This window comes from Strix aluco, chromosome 7, assembly GCF_031877795.1.
Source record: "Strix aluco isolate bStrAlu1 chromosome 7, bStrAlu1.hap1, whole genome shotgun sequence".
Lineage (NCBI taxonomy): Eukaryota > Metazoa > Chordata > Aves > Strigiformes > Strigidae > Strix > Strix aluco.
The window spans coordinates 4,566,228-4,584,105 of record NC_133937.1 but is presented as its reverse complement, the minus strand read 5'-3'; the positions used below and the strand labels follow the sequence as shown (position 1 = coordinate 4,584,105).

At 48.8% G+C, this 17,878-nt stretch overlaps 1 protein-coding gene across 13 annotated transcripts in view; it reads left to right on the top strand.

Moving 5' to 3' along the window:
- The window catches only part of LOC141925753 (uncharacterized), a 64,509-nt gene that overhangs the window by 18,856 nt on the left and 27,775 nt on the right, over nt 1-17,878 (top strand). For 6 of the 13 annotated variants that reach the window (XM_074830251.1, XM_074830257.1, XM_074830254.1 and 3 more), the window contains exons 11-21: nt 834-899; nt 4,564-4,680; nt 5,180-5,221; nt 6,094-6,120; nt 6,862-6,897; nt 8,214-8,276; nt 8,903-8,929; nt 12,811-12,855; nt 14,588-14,620; nt 15,431-15,457; nt 16,097-16,159. In XM_074830251.1, coding sequence (XP_074686352.1) covers nt 834-899; nt 4,564-4,680; nt 5,180-5,221; nt 6,094-6,120; nt 6,862-6,897; nt 8,214-8,276; nt 8,903-8,929; nt 12,811-12,855; nt 14,588-14,620; nt 15,431-15,457; nt 16,097-16,159 — 546 coding nt within the window. The remainder of the gene's footprint in view (nt 1-833; nt 900-4,563; nt 4,681-5,179; nt 5,222-6,093; nt 6,121-6,861; nt 6,898-8,213; nt 8,277-8,902; nt 8,930-12,810; nt 12,856-14,587; nt 14,621-15,430; nt 15,458-16,096; nt 16,160-17,878) is intronic. The other 7 variants (XM_074830253.1, XM_074830255.1, XM_074830249.1 and 4 more) reach the window with 7 other exon arrangements.

The window sequence follows — 17,878 nt, the reverse complement described above, 5'->3', positions numbered from 1 at the left end:
GCATTTGATTTCTGTGTGTCCGGGTCAGCTTTGTGCCCTAAGGCAGCATTCCTGGCTATAAGCAGTCAGAGGGTGATGTTACTGTTAAACACGGAAAAGCAAAGTACAGGCTCCCAAGGCAATACACTGCCCAGGGCTCAGGCACCGAGGCCTGGTCTTCCTTGACCATGATGGTTGTGTCAGCCCAGCTAAATGAACCATGCCAGGACCTGTTTGCTGGCTCTGATGCCTGCTGCTGACTCCAGCTAGCCTCTCCCCACTCACTCCCTTTCACATCCCGAGGAAGGACGAGGCCTGGAGATACACTGTGTTTCTTGTAAGGGAAGATGGATAGAACTGGGAAACCACACTTGGAAAACTTGGAGAAAATGGTCATTTTGATAGTTGCCTCAAATCTGATGATGAGAAATTAAGAGAAAGAGTCCTGTCACGGGAGAGCTTAGCAGAGCCAGTGGGGGGGATATCTTGCAGTAAATCCTGCCTGAGGAGATTGGCAGAGCTAAGTCAAAAATCCCCTGGGTAAGTTTTATTTCCAAGCAGAGAAAGCAGTAAAAGCTCTGGGAGCACCGGGTTGGCGAGTGACCACCCTGCACCCGCCAGGGCTGGCATGTGGCAAGTCCCCCTGTGAGCAACGCACGGCGCGGAGGAGCTCAGAGGTCTGCCGGCAGGTACCTGTGCTGCGCGCCCTCCGTGTGCGGCGCTCACGTGGGGCTTTATTTTCACGGCAATCTCTCTGTTCCCCTCTTCTCTGTTCTCTCCCCTGGCTGCTCTCTGACTCTCGGTGCCCTAATGGCCTCCTTTGCCCCACGACCTTCTGGTTTGATCTTCTTCAGCTGTTGCCTCTCCTCAATTCAGTGCGGCTGGCTCCACCTCCGGTCATAAAGAGACGCACTTTCCAGGTAGACTTCTCCTCCTCGTTGCCTGTTTCTAAGTTTACCCTGACGCTTGCAATTAATCAGCTTGCTACCTGTCTTTCTTCCCCTTAAGAGGGGTTTCCAAGAGGTTCAGGCAGAGCTGAGGGACTTTCTTTGAAGCGAAGGAAATCTTTGATGTGATAATGTAGCTAAAGAGAAATGCAGCGAAGCCAGTTTTTTAAACTAAAAGAAATGGGCCATGAAACAGTTCTCAGGACTGTCAACAAGAAGTCTCCCACCTTAAGGAGTCAGTTCCTGCATATTCAATCTCCAGGAGAGGTTAGAAACCTCTTGCTGAAATGCAGCTAATGTCTGTGAAATTTATCTGAGATGAATGAATAGGCAAATGCTTCTTCTAAGGGCTAGTCTGGTCTGAGACACTTGGGAAAATGTGTTTAAATAAGCTCTTATAATGGTTTCATTAAATTGCATTAAATCTTTGTGTAAACACATTTATTTTGGTTTCCAGGGCTATAATTCATGTTTAGTTTAGTTTATTTTGGGAATGAATTCATAAAATGAATTCTGGACGTATGAATAGTGAATAAGAGTGTCCATAGTCAGAGTTCATGTGGCTTTTAATGAGCCCACTTTAAGCTCCCTCGTTCCATCAATTGGGATTAACTTTCCCGTGTGGACAAACCACTGTAATTACCCCGGTGAAGTGTGCTGGGGACTCTCTATTAGTGGCTGGGTTTTGTCACCTCGCTGCCTGTCTAGACAGTCAGATGCTAGCAGGGAACTGCAGTCTGCAATACAGGCCTTTACCACGAGGTGCCTGGTCCTTGCCCAGCACTGGCAAAATCCTGACCTTATTGCTTGAGCCTGTGGTCTCAGTTCAGTTTCTATCGATTCAGTGTTTGCACCTCACAAAACCCCACGGCTTGCACTGGTTGCCCTTCAAAGTGACAGTCTGGAGACCCAGGCCAAGGACTGACCTCTTGGGAAGGCTTTGAAAGCTGAAGTTCGTATCCAGGATGAAGTGGGAAACTTGAATAGCTGCCCCGCGTCCTGTCGTCAGCCAGGGCTGCAAATTCCCTCTGTCCCCAGAGGCTAACTTCACCGGAGAATTTTGCCATGATCGGTTTTGCTGTTGCTGTGTTCATTCTCAAAGTGCAGCAAAGTGTAATCCACTCCTACAGATCTGCCAGCACCAGGCAATTCCAGGAGCCCAGCATGTGAATACTAAGAAAAAATGCGAGGCTGCAAAATAAATGTTAGCACCGGCGCCTGAAAGAGGAAAATGCTGCTGCTGCTCTGAGCACATCAGCAAGAGCACTTTGCCCAAGGGCTTGGGCTTAGCAGAGACATGGGCTGAGCCGAGACCTGTGTCAGGAGGCTGAATAAGCATCGCATTGCTGGGGCACAATCAGGGTGCCTAACTGGTGTTTAAAAGAACTGAAAAATAGCTCCAGTCAATGGCTAAAAATATAGAATGACATCTGATGAAAATGACACCTGACCTCCAACTTACTGTATCCACTTACCATCCAGTTAGATCTGTGGGGGTCTTGTGCTGAATGCATTAATGAGACTATAATGATGTGGTAATAATGTTTAGCGTGTTTAGGGATCTGCATGGACGGGCACTCACTTAGACAGAGCACGCTCTGTCCAAGGCAGCAAAGCAAAGGTGATGTCAATGGGAGTTTGGGTGAGCCCCTTCCAGCCGCTCCCCATGCTGGGGCAGGGCTCCTGCTCTCCCCAGCCCCTGCCGGGCTGCCAGCACCAGTTCCCAGCACCATGCTGCATTTTAGTGCCCTAAATCTGGAGCATGAACTGGGCTGACAGAGAGCACCTGAGGTGGGAATAGAGGAGGACGAGCCAAAGTGAGACAGGCAAAGTCCTCTTTGCCTTCCCATGGTGCACCCATGGTGGGGGTGCTGTAAGAGGCATGCACCCTTTTGTGCACTCATGAGTGAGGGTGCTATAAGATGCAATGGGAAGGAAGTCTCTGAAGCTGGGCTGAGAGGTCAGGGCAAGAGGAAGTCTAGAAATACACTCCAGTGTTCTCCAAACCTCATGTCTTAATTGGATCCAAATTCTTTGCTGAATTTGAAAGCTACGAGACCATTTACAGGATGGTTGAACAGCACTGAGTATGGAGGATAGGGAAGCTCAGGAAGGATCGTGTGTTCCCTTGCACGGGCCACAAGGTGAGTCAGGATCCACTTACAAAACGGGGGAAAGAGAGGGCACCTTTCCTGTCTGGCCCAGCAGACTTCCCAGCGTGGGCTGCGGGTCGGGCGACGAGGCGGCGGTTCTTTTAAGGAGAAGGGCTGTTGCTCCACACATGACTGAGCTTCCCATGAGCCTGGCCCGCGTGTTGGAAATTTTCTTTTAAATAGAGCTCATGGCAGAAGGGATGAAATTTGCCACTTATTACTTTCATTTATCATTCTAAATAAAGCAAACATCCCTGTATCTGCATGTTTTACTAAAGGCAGCCAGGATAAACAGCACACTTGGTAGGAACACATGCAGGGGACAGATTTCATGCATTCTCCTGCACATGCAAGTGCGTGAGAGCAGACTTAGCTTTACCCAGCAGCAGCGTATAAGGCTGTAGAGAGGATAAATCCAGCAGAGACCCAACTGCATACCCATTGATTTATAATTGAGAAACAATCATGTTTGATTTCTAGCTTCCCGTGGATTGACTAAGGAGAGTTTTTCAAACTTAAATTGGGTCACTAGGAGTAGGATGTCATGATATTTTATCTAGGGAGGAGGAATGGGAGGGGAGCCCATGAGACTAACAGCTTAGTGTGGGTGCCATGGTGCCTTAGGAGTTTGCTGGATTCATCAATTATAGATCAGCAGTCTGGTATTCGTATGTGGCGCTTCCAACCCACTGTCTCCTCAGCGCTGCTTGGTCCCAAGTCCAGGTCCTTTGGGCCAGATGACATTTCTGAGGCATGAGCCACAGCCACCAAATGGCTACTGAGGGGCCTGGGGAGGAACCGGCTGAAACGGCTTCATTTCAGAGAGCTTAAAATGGCAGGTGGCTCTGCACGCACTAGCTGCTTAAATCTTACAAAAACAGGCTCTGCCTGGCGTACATAGGCCTGTTTTGGGCAGGCTCCAGAAATGCCATGATGATCGTGTTATTTTCTCTTGGTTTTGTGGAGTTTCTACTTTTGGTCCTTGGCAAAACAGAGGGAGTGTTGCCCAACAATTATAGCACAGGCGAAAAACAGGCTGAGGTAAGACACTGTGGCTCTGCCTGGAAGCGCCATTGTGGTCATAGGAGGCTTTGCTTCACATGTGACTGTCAAGTGCTTTGGAAAGCGTCCTGAGAAGCTCAGGAGATGTTGGTCCTTGACATATAAACTGTACTTGACTGACTCAATGAAGAAAAAGATCTCTTTGGACTGCTCAGTTATCTGTAGATCCCTTTCAAAGAGAGTTTTGACAAGGTGGCCTCAGATGTCTTTGTAAACCGTAGGGTGCTGGCTCCTGCTGCCTGGGCAGCCCAGCCATCCTCAGCAGGGCTCTCCCTCACTCTCGGAAACCTCTCGTGGCACTAACCTGGGACGTGCTTCTACCTCTTCTGCTTCAGCCAGGCTAACCTGCCTTGGGCCCTTGGGGCGGTGGTGTGAAGGGTTTGCTCTGCCTGCCAATAACCCCTTGTTTTAACAAACCTCAGGGTGAACAAGGACAAGCGGGAATCCAAGGTCCCCCGGGGCCCCCTGGCCCACCAGGGCCCACTGGACCGGCTGGACCCGAAGGAACCCCAGGACAGCCCGGGCCAATTGGACCGCCTGTAAGTCCAGTTACAAAAAAGCCTTCTGCTTCCTCTTTCCCTAGAGCACAGACAATTTCCTCTGGTCTTTGTTGCCTCTTCTGAAGCCAAGATAGCCATGGACAGGAGATTTGCAGGGGATGTGGATGTGTGGGGAGGAAGAAGTTCCCAGGAAGGAGGGGGCGTGGGAGGGAAGGCAGAGGTGTTCACCCTACGCTGCTGCTATCTGGACACGCACGTGTGAGTGGGTGACATCAGGCCCATTTCCTCCTCCTCAGCCTCTGCAGACGGCCACGGGGAGGAAGTAGCACACAGGGTGTAATTGTCCTGCTCACAGCAGAAACCTGACTGATAAGAATCCCTGTGACCTCTTTGAAGTCCTGCCCCCGTCCTGTTCTCAGGCTGGTAGCAAGCAGCCAAAGAGGGCAAAACCAGAAGCATCATTTAAAATAATACCATTGCTAAATGGCAGGGGACAGGGCAGAAAATCCTGTTAATGTGCCTCTCTCTTTTGCAACAGGGCAGAGCGGGAGAACCTGGGAAGCCTGGCAGAGATGGAAAGGTGGGTACAAGAAACCAGCTCCATTCCTGGGAGCTACGGGTAGAAACATACCACGCTGGCCCTGCAGCGACTGCAGCGTGAAAGGAGGTTCCATCTCCAAGAGTTTTCAAGGCCTGCTAGCAGGACAAGCTAGTCTTGTCCTCTGAGGCAAAAGCACCTCTCCACACATGATAGAGGGGGTCGGGTGTCCTGCCAGCATCCTTATCTGTCTTTGAGCTCTGAGGAGCCAAGGGTGCAGTGACTAAACATTTGAACTGCCATAAGCAGGCAACATCAGGTGTGGTGTAGGCATCAGAGCATATCTAGAGTAGTTAGCTCCTTCCGTCTGCTCACATCAGGAAGGCAGCTCCTGCCTGGATATTTTGTTTATTTATATTTACATACACACATATCTGGTATGCTTCATGGTTCATATCAGGTAAACTGTTTGGTTATTTCTCCTTTAAAAACACAAGTGGTTCGTTTGTTAATATATTCTCTCTATTTAGCTTGTCAGAGGAAGCTGCAAATGCCTGGTTTACTCCAGAGCTTCACAACGGGCTCGGAACAAGTTTCCCAAGCAAAAACAGAGAAACAGAAAAGATTCTGGAGCACAATGCATAAGGCAAAGCAGCTTTTTGGTCTTCAGATTCAGCAAGACCAGGCCTGGGGGGATGGAGCACTATGGGCAGGAATTTATTTGGGTGTATGGATTAAGATAATATTAATTTACATGAAGAATAAATTGGGGATATTTGAGCTCACCAGTGCAAATCATCTCTGCAAAGGGGCATTTCCAACCAAAGCAGTCAGCATCTCCCATCACGCTGCAGTCCATGTAATGTTGTCTACATTTGCTGACCTCAGTGTCTGTTTTGATTTTATCTCTACAGGGCTTACCTGGGCCTCCTGGACCAAAGGTGAGACATCTCGCCTCACTTAGAGGTAGCAAGGTGGTAACGGAGGGGAATGCTCCCGGCAAGGAGAGATGTGTACATTTTGATGGGTGGAGGAGAGGGAAAGGAGATTACATCTAGTAGCTGAGAAAGATTTCTAACCCAGCTCGGTATAGCCTTTGGGGCCCGGCCCGTGTGCTGACTCATGGGTTTTGTCCAGAAGACATGTCTGAGTTGCATCTTGACTGAGCAAGGCACGCCTCATCAGCCCCTCTTGCAAAATTCTTTGCCACACACAGCTTTATTGGCTTCTTCCATTCTCAAAGCATTTACCAGCACTTCAGGAACTGATTTTGCAATGCTATTGTTAACTCCACCACAGTTTCCCATTTATTCACTTGCCAAAGTGCGAGTGGGGGGGTGGTTGTTGTTGTTTTTCAGCTGCAACCACCCACCCCCATTTGATTTTATTTGAGATATGTAGCCAGGGTGAGGAGCTAGGAACCACAGAGCTGGGGCACAGAGCTGGCATGAGTTATCCAGCTGCCAGTGCTTATTGCGCTTTTCCTGCTAGGGCTCAGTCTAGCGCAGGGAACAGTGACCCACAGGTCTGAAGGGTCAGGAACTCAGTGGAGTCACTCCAAGCAAAAGGTGAATTTTCCTCATGGAATGCCCTTCCATCCCAGTATCGCCCCAGGAAAAAGCGCAGGGATTTGTCCTTCCCAGGCCAAGCCTCACTTTCTTTTGTCTTTCTGCCTTTTGCAGGGAGACCCTGGGATTCAGGGATACCCTGGCAGAAAGGTAAGGAGGGGACCTCCAGTATTGTTAAACGAATTAAGCTGCACTGATGCCTTGCGGGATGACCGCTGTGAGTCTGTGGACTCCTCTGGAGTCCTCTGCTGAGGCCTGCTCCTGCCAGACACGGGGCTGCAACAGGCCCGCAGATCCCCTGCCATCAGCCACATAAGGAGAGGCTGGACTCAGAGATATCTTTAACTCTCCTGTAGCTATGGTACAGACATCTCCCTGTCTGCGTGCCTCTCTACACCCACTTCCAGGCTGAAATCTACCTCTTGTGCATCCAGACCTGAACAGGAGGCTGGAAAGGGCCAAATTCCTGGCTATGTATTGCTCTCTGGAATAAAGCAGGGCAGAGTCGATCCTGCTCCAGGTTAAAAGGCAGAAGCTGGCAATGCCCGAATGTCTTCAGCAGCAGCTAAGTAACAGCAGGGTTGTCAAGCCCAGAGGGTGTAATGAAGAGAGAGAGAGAGACAGGGGAAAGACACAAAGGAAGATCAAAGGGGAGAGAGGGAGTGAAGAGATACTGCTAAAGAGATGTCAGCTGCAGAAGGGGACGGCGAATGTTCCTAGCAGGCAGGAGTCCTGTGTCCTGTGTTATCTCCACATTGCTTTATGGGTGCTCTGTGAGCAAAATGGCAAGACCTGAGAGCTTTTTAATTAGTTCTGTATAAACCGAGAAGTTTTTGTTATGTCAGGAAGTGGAAATTATAGTCCCCGCGGACCACAGCCCACTCCTGCAGACAGACGCAATTTATTGCCGCTTCTTCCAGTGAACCATCGGTTTTTCCATTAAGAGCCCATCCTGTTCTGAGTGCACTGGGCGGGCGGCTCTCAGCACGCAGGAGTGGTGAGGGGGTCCCTGCAATGACCTCACAGTGAGGGCCTCTCCTACGAGCTCCTCTTACATGAAACAACTTGCCTGGCTAATTTACTTACCAAGTGAAGAGCCTCCACTGATCTTGGAGGAATGAGCCCGAGGTTGTGACCTTTCTCTGGCAAAGGTGGAAGGGATGGATGAAAGTAGGGGAGAAAATCCTCCCTGGTGTGTGGGTCAGGGGAAAAGGGAAAAGAGGGCAAAGAGTTGAACAAAGATGTGAGCTCTGGTATGACATAGGATTGTGGGACCACTCCCTTCAATCCATACATTTTGCACCCTGATTATCTTTCTTGACACAGAATGGTGCTCCTCTCCCAGAGACACTCTGTGTGGGACATTCCTCTCACATCTTTGATGACTTTTCAGGCAACCACAGGCTCCTTTTCTTGCTGCTTACTGTGTTTGCTTCTTCCTCCTTTTTCTTTCTTCTCTTCCTCAGGGTGAGGTGGGCGAGTCAGGCCTGCCCGGTGCGCATGGCCTCCCTGGAGCTACTGGCCCTAAGGTAACCCTTAAACTCAGAGTCAGTGGGGCCATCTCCCAAGGGCAGATAAGTGGCACACAAGCCTAGAGACACCGTAAGGAATACAAAAGGCCAGGGACTGGAGGCAGTTCTCTAGAGCCTGGTATAAACCACGTAAACAGAAAAATTTGCTCCTCTTACAGAGGGGCCTGGGCGATTTTTGGCTGGAGTGATTCCCTGCCGTCCTGAACCAGGGCCAGGTTCAGCCCTGCATGTTACAGAATAAAATTTACCTGACCTTTAGAGGCTTTTGCATTAAGGTTGGGAGAATGAGGATACTCTGGTCCAGGAAACGGTTGGATGGTTCATCTACACCCAAAACATGTAGGAAAGAATTAGTACGGGTGACCTCCAGCATCCACTCCAGCGACGTAAACTGCCTTGCATTCCCAGGAAGGGGTGGGCTGCAGCCAGTGTTCAGACTGCTACCACGTTATGATCAGGAGCCATTTCTCTCTGGAGACCTGAGGCTGCATTTAGCACATGCTCCCTCTTTCAGCTACTTTCTCTTTGGCCCTTGTTGTTAGAACTACACTACTTGCTCGACTTCTCTTTTATGCTCACTGCACCTCTCTGTTTCCTCCCTCTCTCTCTCCTTTGCTGGGCAGGGTGAAAAAGGGGATGCTGGCATAAAGGTAGGCATGAGAAATACGGGTTTCTAACGCGGTAGATCATCTGGGAGATACTGTTCCTTGGGCCGATGGGTTGTAAGAGGAAGTTGGGTCTGAGGCAGCTCTGTGGGGTATTTAATGGAGTACACATCTGTGCTCTGATTAACCACAGGCAGACACTCCAAGCTCAGGCAATAAAAGCAGCCTTTATCCATTTGGTGGAATTCGATTCTTACCAAAGGCATGTCTCTGACTATGAAGCTTGCTAATGATTTGTTACATCTCTCCATTTGATGGGCTAGGTTGGGGTTTCCTCATAAAATCTGGTTAGCTGACGCATCAAATCCTCTCAAACTCTGCAACTCAGGCTGAGGTTTGGCACCAGGCTTTTTTGTCTGTTTCTGGACACTTTTTACAGGCTCATATGGTCTATGCCCAGATGTTATCTATTTGACTGAAATTTACTGTACCCATATATTTAAAGTATATTACTCAATGTAGACTATGCTTAAAACATTACAACATTGGCAAGTGTTCCTGACAGTCAGAGCACACTGTCATGCCATACATCTTAAACATCATGAGAAAAGACTGGTCCTGTAATATTTTGAAAGGCATTAGCAGTGACACATACATTTCAAGTATTTAGTATGTGGCATGAATCTCATTTATCGTGCAGCATATACACTTTCTATATTTTTTCCATCTGGGTGGATTACTATTTGAAAGGATGAAAGGCCCCTTCAGAACTTAGTGTGGATGTGTTACACATCGAGTTTAAAGAAATGTTCTTTGGGAATGCAGGCTCTGGGTTCATAGTTGAATAGAAGAGCAGTGGTTGTCTTCCTACAAGAAAACTCCTCAGAACTACTGTGGTGCATGTAAAGTCCAAAGGTTCCCCCATGTCCATCTTCACATCAGTGTAATTCTGCCAAGCACAAAGGCATTGCTTCTGGTTTGTGCCAGTGTAAATGAAAACAGAATTGCACCCAGAACTAATGTGTTTTGGGGGCTAGGAGTTTGTTTGCTGCTGTTCCAACAGCCAGGTGCTCTCCCATTAAGTTGAACTGGAGGACTGAAGTTAGAGCATGGCCTGGGAGGGAGAAAAGGCTGGAAGGAGAAGTTGTGTTCCACCCCTGCTTATACTCCCATGTTTCCCTGCTAGCAGACACCTGCTCTGCTTGCACTCATGTACAAGGACTACTCAGCCCTTCGTCTGGGCTCTGGCAAAGGCTTGGGCTCCAAGTCTTCCAGTGATGCCTCAGGGTCATCCACAGGCGATAGCCTTCCCTGTTCTGTGTTCGAGAGCAGTGACTCAGGGCGACCCTGGAGACACACTCTTGCTACTTGGGCCCTTATTCATCCCACTTCATAAAGAGTGGAGATGAAACCCGCCGCGTTTTTTGTAGTACTAAATTGCAGCTCCAAAGGGGCACCTCCTCAGTCCCAAAGCGGCCTCTTCTTTCACACAGAGACTTCCATTTGTTATTGTCAGGATCACTTTTCTCTCGACTCCCTTTCTTCTTTGCTCAGAGGGATTGAAAGGGAAGTGCAGAGGTACCCTTAAATCAGCAGCCAGACATCACCCAGTAGCAGCTCCTGAACATCCAACAGCGCGTGCATTTATTGTCTTTGGAAAGTACTTCTTTCTGTTGTCCTCCCACCTAGGAGGATTCCTTGGAAGGCTTTTAATGCTTCCACCTTTGGATCCAGTTACCTGGGCTAGATTTTACCTCCTCTTCGTTTTGAGGAGTCCCGGACAAGCAGTATGATACATAGTTTAACTGTAGTGACCAATTTTACATAGCATATCACTGCTTCTGCTGGCAGTGAAGAACACTTCAGGCCTCAAGAGGCTTGCTGGTTTCTCACAGACACCTTGTTCACGTAATAACCTCTCCCCACCCAGTGACAGATGGGGCACAACATAGAATCTTTCTTAGCTATTTTATTCTGTGGCCACCATATGTACTTTGATCAGATTGAGACCTCTACCTGTGTCCTGTGAAGGTCATTAGACAACCAGTGAACGTGATCACCTGGGTCATTTGAATAAGCATTTGACTCACTGCCCCCCAGCCTAGCCATCACATTCAGCTTTAATGACATTCTTTCTTTTTTTTTTTGAAAGGTCCTTAGGATGAGGCTTTTTCTCATGCTCTAAGGAAAGAACAATAAAGAAACTGCCCACAGCCTTGCTCAGAAAGCCCCTCATAATCTGTCTTTCACAGCAAGGAGCAGCAAAGGAAGGGTCTCTGTTTTAATTGGCAGCCCATAGCCAGTACCACTAACGAGCTGATCTGTCATGATTGGCACCCAGTGGGTATAAAGCTGCTCACACCAGCTGTAGAGCAAGAGAGTGTGAGAGTTTCCTCTGTGTTGGAGGGGAGAGGTGTAGCCTAACTTTTCCAGAGCAAATGAAGAGGTATTTCCTAAATGAGCGTGAAGCTCAGGAGAACTGGGAGGTACTGCTGACTGCCTTCCTGGAGCCCACTGGGGATTTGTGCTAGGCATTTGGCCTTTTGTATCTGCCTTTGGTGGTGATTCCCAGCTTCTGGCTTGGCTACACCATTCCAGTGCTGGTTTTGGTGGGTGGCTGCTGCCTGGCTACGGCACCCAGTGCAGCCCAAAGGGCACCGGAGGACCACAAAGGGATCGGCCCAGTGGGTACTTACTGTGTTACAATGGCTTTCAAATGCATAAGGGTTTAAAGATGTTTGGGAGAGTTGCTTTTCCTGCTTATTCTCTGGCTCTGGGGCTTCTTCCTGCTCTTTAATGGTGCAGTGTCATGTTTGTTGCTCCTGCTCTCTAATTAGCTCTAGTGCTTGTGTGATCCTGCCGGTGCTAGTGGGGGCTGTGCAAGGGAGCTGAGGCTATCATCAGAAAATGCAGGGTGGGGTGGTTGCTCTGTAACTTGCCCCCTGCAAGGGGCTACCTGCCTCCCTCTCACTGAGGTGGCTTTGCTTTTGCAGGGCTAAATTATTAAACAGCTCTTCAGGCAGGCAGCTTTTTTCAGGAAAGTCTCTGGGATGGGGAATTACTTTCACATGGGGCAGCCTCTGAAAGCCGTGTGGGTGCCTCCCAGCAGAAAGCATTGGTCTTCTCTGCTTGGTCTCACTTAAAAAAAACAAAAAACAAAACCAAACCAGGAACGTGGTTGGGAGGGAAGGAGAGAGAGTGGTCCCCACTTCTCCAGTACAAAGCATTCATAATTATTGTTTTATTTTTCTTACAGCTGAAAGTACCATAGTTAAGTATGCTACATAGGGTGGGAGGGGCCCACACTGCTTGGATCATGTATATTATGGTGTTAGTCAGTATTTTACAATATGTTTTACAAAACTCTTCATGGGATGCCACAGTTACAGAAAGTGCTTTTAAAAAAAGCATGTACATATATCCCTGCTGAATAGTCCTTCCAAGCAAGGACTAAACACCCAGAAAAATGTAACAGAAGTATGCAGATTGTCTGAAGATGTTTTATTTTCCAATTACCACCAGAAAAAATTCAGGCTAACAATACAAGGCAACCCTCGGATTCTCTGTTTCTCCAGCTATGTTTGTTCATCCTATAGTCACTGCAGACTGAGTGACTCCCTATGCCCTGCAGAATGCCACGGTGTGGGATGCGGTAGCAGGGTACAGAGACTGTCTTTGCTCCCAGTGCTGTCACTGTGGCACTCCCAGGGCTGGTCCTGCTGTGCACAACAGGCTGGAGAGGTACCACTGGTGGGACTTAGCCCTGGCTAGGGCAGGCAGCTTGGTGAGAGCCAGGTGGGGAAATGGGTTGTGCCCCCTCTCACCCAGCAGGCTTCCTCATCGCCTGGGTGCTCCTCACAGAGCCCTGGGAGGACTCATCTCGTGTCTCTTCCTCTCTTTCTCTGTGTTTCTTGCTCTGCTTCCAGGGGGAGAGAGGCATGCCAGGGCTGCCAGGAAGACATGGCACTAAGGTACCTTGTAAACAGTGGAGTTACGCTTGTCTGCCTGATCTCACCCATACCACTCGACTGTCCCTGATGCGCAAGCATCACCTGGATTTGTGTGTGTGTCTGTTAGTCAGTGACTATCCTCAGGCTGAATTCTTTCTGCTTCTAAATTGCAAAATATAGGGCCTAATTTATGAAGGAAATGGTAGGAGAAGAAGTGTTTTACAAAGCAAATGGCATGCCCAGTCCGATGCTGTCTTGCAACATCAGGATCTTAATGCTTTATGCTAGTGAGAGCAGCCAATTGCTGATGTTTCTAGAGAATTGGCGTTTTGTAAATTGGGAGTCCCAAGTGACCACCGCGATGCGTGCTAGCCCACTGTGGTCAGTGGGGTTATACAAGTGTGAACCTGGACTAATGCAGCGATGAATCAGGGTCAGTGTGTGAGCAAGCCTGCATGTGTGTGCATTGCGGTTTTAGGATGAATACTAGAAAATAACACCATCTGCATTCACCGCCATTTAAAGGCCAAAGAGTGAGGAACAGGCATCCCAACTGCACTGTGAAAGACTAACACGAGCCACTTGCTGCATGTAATCCCTTTCATGACTCTAGCCCATATTCACTAAAACCTGCTGACCCCGAGACGATCTGGAATGCTTTTTTTCCCCGTTTATTGCATAGATTCCCTGATCTCCATCTTCTGTCCTTGTGTTTTTTAGCTTTGTCCCTGATTTCTGTTTCAGAAAGCTGAGAGGTATGATCCTGCTGCTCTCTGGCTCCCCACTCCTCCTTGTTTGAACTTTTCCAAGCTCTTTTCACTTTGAACTTGGCTCCCAGTCCTCCTCTCTGCCTCATGCGCTACATCCCAACCCCTCTCATTTCCTACCTTCTAACACTACTTCACCTCCTCCCCTCTTCTCAGACCTTTGTTATTCCTCATATTTGCTTTTGTAACTGGACTTTTTCACCAGGACCTAACTAATACTAACACAGGGCATACAGACATTTCAGAGCAAAGGGTTGATAGGGAAGACCTGCTTTTTGCATCAATGCTGTCGAGGGAAAAGTGACTGTCCTTGTGGGAGCAGCTGCCTCCTGGGGTTTTGAAGCACCTGTCTCGGATTGCAGGGCAGGCTGGACTCTGTGGTCTCATGGTGGTGGCTTGCTCTGCACTGCAGAATGACGCCTGAATCGCAGTGCTCGAAAGTCTTTTTTTCCCCTAAGGTGGCTGGCTTCAGAGCTCTCCTGAAAACACTTTCTTGCAGGGTTTGTCTTCTGTGATAAAAAAAGAATGAGGGGAAATAGCAAGACCAAGGCTCTGGGGTACGAGCTGGCCTTTTTTGGGAGGCTTGAGCTGATGTATCTGGGATCAAGCTCTGAACTGGGCGTTTGGTCCTCAGTCTGTCTTTACATTCCTCTGTTATTTGATGCTGTTCTGCTTGTTGGCCTTTGCTTCACCTGCAGGACTAAAACTGGGGGGGGGGGGGAAATGTGGTTGTCTTGACCGGGTTGTGCTCATGATGTCTGCCGTTGGAGGAGCTTTCTGGAAAGCAGAGCCACTGCTGTAGGTGAACAGCCTGCACAGGGAAGGAGGATGCGTGCTGTGTGGTGTTACAGCATCACTTCTGAGTTCTGGAAAGGAAAAGATGTGGATTTTGCCTTTTTAGTTCTGCGTGGCTGATACTATTTTGTTTTTAGAAGTTTGTGTCCGATTCATTTCAAACGTGTTCCTGTCTTTCCTCTTTCTGCCAGGGCGCTCCTGGGATGGCCACCGCAGGGATGAAGGTCAGTTTTACACTACACTGCAATGGCTTAAGTAGGGCACGCTTAAGAGCAAGGGCTGGAGTTAGGAGAGCGCAAGGCACAGGAAAATGGTCGGACAGCTCCCACTAAAGGGGAATATCAGAACTGCCGTTGCTTTTGGCAGTTGCTCCAGCAGCACCCCTGCTTCTCCGCACCTCTCTGGGCAGAGAGATTGGTGAACTTGTGATACTCCACAGCAGTGTCGGGATGGCAACAGAACAAAGGGCCAGATGCAGATTTAGGGGGCTAGAAGTTACTCTGTGGATCCAAGAAGAGGCAATGAGACAATGACCTGTTGTCCTGATTCCCTCCAACTGCTGGGAAAAAAACAGAAATAAAGAAGCTCTTTCCAAGGCTGGTGGGGAGAGTTTTCCTCCTTGATGCCACATTGATCCCATATCAACACAGCCTCCCCCCAGTCCCAGCTGCAACCTCAGCCTGCTCTGCTCCTGTGCACACAGAGCTAGGAGGAGGCAAACTTCTTAATGCCAGCAGATGAGTTTTGTTTTATTACACTCTCTTGTATCTGGTAAACCTTCTCTTGAAGTGCTGCAAGGTGGTTAGTCAGTTTTATAAAAGCCACTTGTCCGAGGCTTGCTGGTTTCTTACAGCAGCCTAGGAAATAAAACAAGCACCGGGCACAAATATGTGTTTAAATCATTCTCATGCCCTTATTTACAAGCCCAAGGCCTCCATAGATGAATGTTCTTTCCTCCACTCTGGTAGCTCTAGGAGGATTTGTACTCTCTCCTCTTGGTTTTTCACTTTATTTTCCTGTCTCTTCCCCACCAGGGCGAGCCCGGGACTCCAGGAGAAAAGGTACTCTCAGAAGGCTTTATTCTGGAGCCTGCACTTCTGGTGTGTTTGTGTATTTCTTTTCCTCTCCTGGAGCAGCTGAGGGAACTGAAGAATGGCTTTGTAATTCCCAGTGCCCAAATCCAGGCCCTAATGGCACCTGCCAGTGTAAGCAAAATGGTAGTAGCATACAGCGATGCCAAGTGAGAGAGGGAGTACACTGCAGATTCCCTCCCTCCTGCTCATGTCTGTGTTGATGGGAATACCCTCCGGCTGCCTTCCCCCTTCCCTCCCTACTCCACAAAGCATGCACAGCACACTTTGCTTAGCAAGTATGTTCCCTCTCCCCCTTCCCTTGTCACTTCTGCTTCCCAGTACTTCTGTGTCCACCAGAAGTCTTCCCCTGTTACTGCAGGGGGTTGTTCTTCTCTCATGCACCATATGAACTGCCCTGCAGAGTCTCCCCTGCCTCAGTGTAGCGTGACCTGGTCTGAGTTCCTGTGGTGGGCACAGTACAAAAATACCCCATCACTCTCCATCCCTAAGCAGCCGGCTTGGTTTCTGAGCAGCTGGCTCCTCTTGTTTGAGGCTCGCTGGGTTATGTTACAACATGCGACAGCCATATAACAGACACGTTCTCTGTCTCTTTTCTTCCCCACAAAGGGAGATCCTGGAGTCCCAGGGAGGATGGGCCCCCCAGGTTTGCCAGGGAAGAGGGGGCAGCGGGTAGGACATTGTGTGTTTGGGCTTGGTGTCCTGGCAGTGCTGTGCTGTGTTCCCTGCGAGCGGGAGCTGGCGGGAGCCTGCTTTGTTGTTGCATTGTCATGCTTGCAGGGGATTATGTGTCCTTTTCTGGCTCTTGCCCCCTTGGTGAAGCGTGTTTGTGTGTTCCTGCTTGCAGGAGGTGGGGGGCTGGTGGCAGGCAGGGCAGCATGAGATGCCTGGGATGCAGTTTTGTCCTGGGAATGGTTAAGGACAGTGCTGCATCTTTTGACTCCAGAAATAACACCCTAAACAGAGATTCAGTAATCTGACCTCCCTCCTCAAGAAATCTGCTTCTTTACACCATTGTTCAGGCAGCACAGGATGTTTTCAGTAGCTTTTATAGACATGTGTATTGAAAACTAGTCCTTAGATGAAAAGGCAGAATCAGGGATTCACAGAGGCCTGAGACAGGATTAGAGATTATATCCTCACAAAAACCTCAAAGGCCAAACTTTTTTTGGGTACGAGGTCCTGCAAATGTTTTCCTTCTTTCCAGGGAGGGAAGCATTAATTTACAGCAGCAATATGCATGCTCTGGCAGGGGAGAAGAGCCTTACAGGTGGCTGGAGGCCAAATTACCTTAGAGAAAGGGGTCACTGCACTCTAGAATTGCTTTAAAAAAAAAAAAAAAAGAATATTGCTGCTAGTCAATTATTTTCCACGGAGCCAACAGTGCATGTCTGTTCCTGGAGCATTGGTGCAAGCCCCCTGCATGTCAGATGTGTGCCCTTGAGCTCTGACGAGACTGGTGTGCAGCACCAGCCTCTGCAGGCAACAGCATGGCACCAAGAGGAACTCTTTGCTAGCCTTGCTGGTCTGGTGTGCTGCTGTTGTGGAGAGAGCTAGGCACCAGCTGGGGAAAAGAGGTTTTGAATTGTTGTTTGTAATCTGTACAAGTTGTTAAGTCTTGGAGGTGTGAGCATTGCAGGTAAGAACACACCTTTTTCTGATGATGCATTTGAAACATCTCTTCATGGTAACAAATCTCTGAAAACAGTCTCTGTCCTGGCAAAATGCAGACTCCTGAACAGAACACTGTAGCTGGATTGAATGGGCTAAATAGAACTTAACCTCAACATAAAGACCACTAATTGAACTCCAGTATTCAAAAGATGACCCAGATGTTATGGTAAACTAAGCAAAGTCACTTCAAGTGAATTCTGGATGCCCTCCATTGCTCACCGCCCTGTGGCATCCTCCATAGCCCATGCTGCCTCACACGGCTCAGCCTGCAGGCCTTGCTCTCCAGGCATTGTTTTACACCATCGTCTTTGCCATTTTTGCCACTCCTGTTTTCACTGCTTTTCAAGGCCAGTATGTGTCACAGAGCTTGGCTGCTAACTGACACTGCTTTTAAGAGCATGGTGAGACTGGGATTTGGAGTTAGGGAACAAGAGCAGGAAATGCCCCTTGGGAGAGGTGTGGGAATGTTGGTTGTGAGATCTTTGCCAAAGCAAAGTAATTCACAGTGTAATGGGGAGGTGTGAAAACTGGGATGGACTCAAGCAGTGGACAGTTTCTGTGAAAAGAGCTGAACTCTGCCAGAGCACGAAGAAAGTCCTGCACTCCAAATAACATTCGCCCTGGGCAACAACTTCTCTGGGTTTAAGGAATGGGGAGAGCCTGTGTTGAAAGACTGACAGGAAAAAGGGTTTAGCAGACCAGAGCGATAAGGAAGAT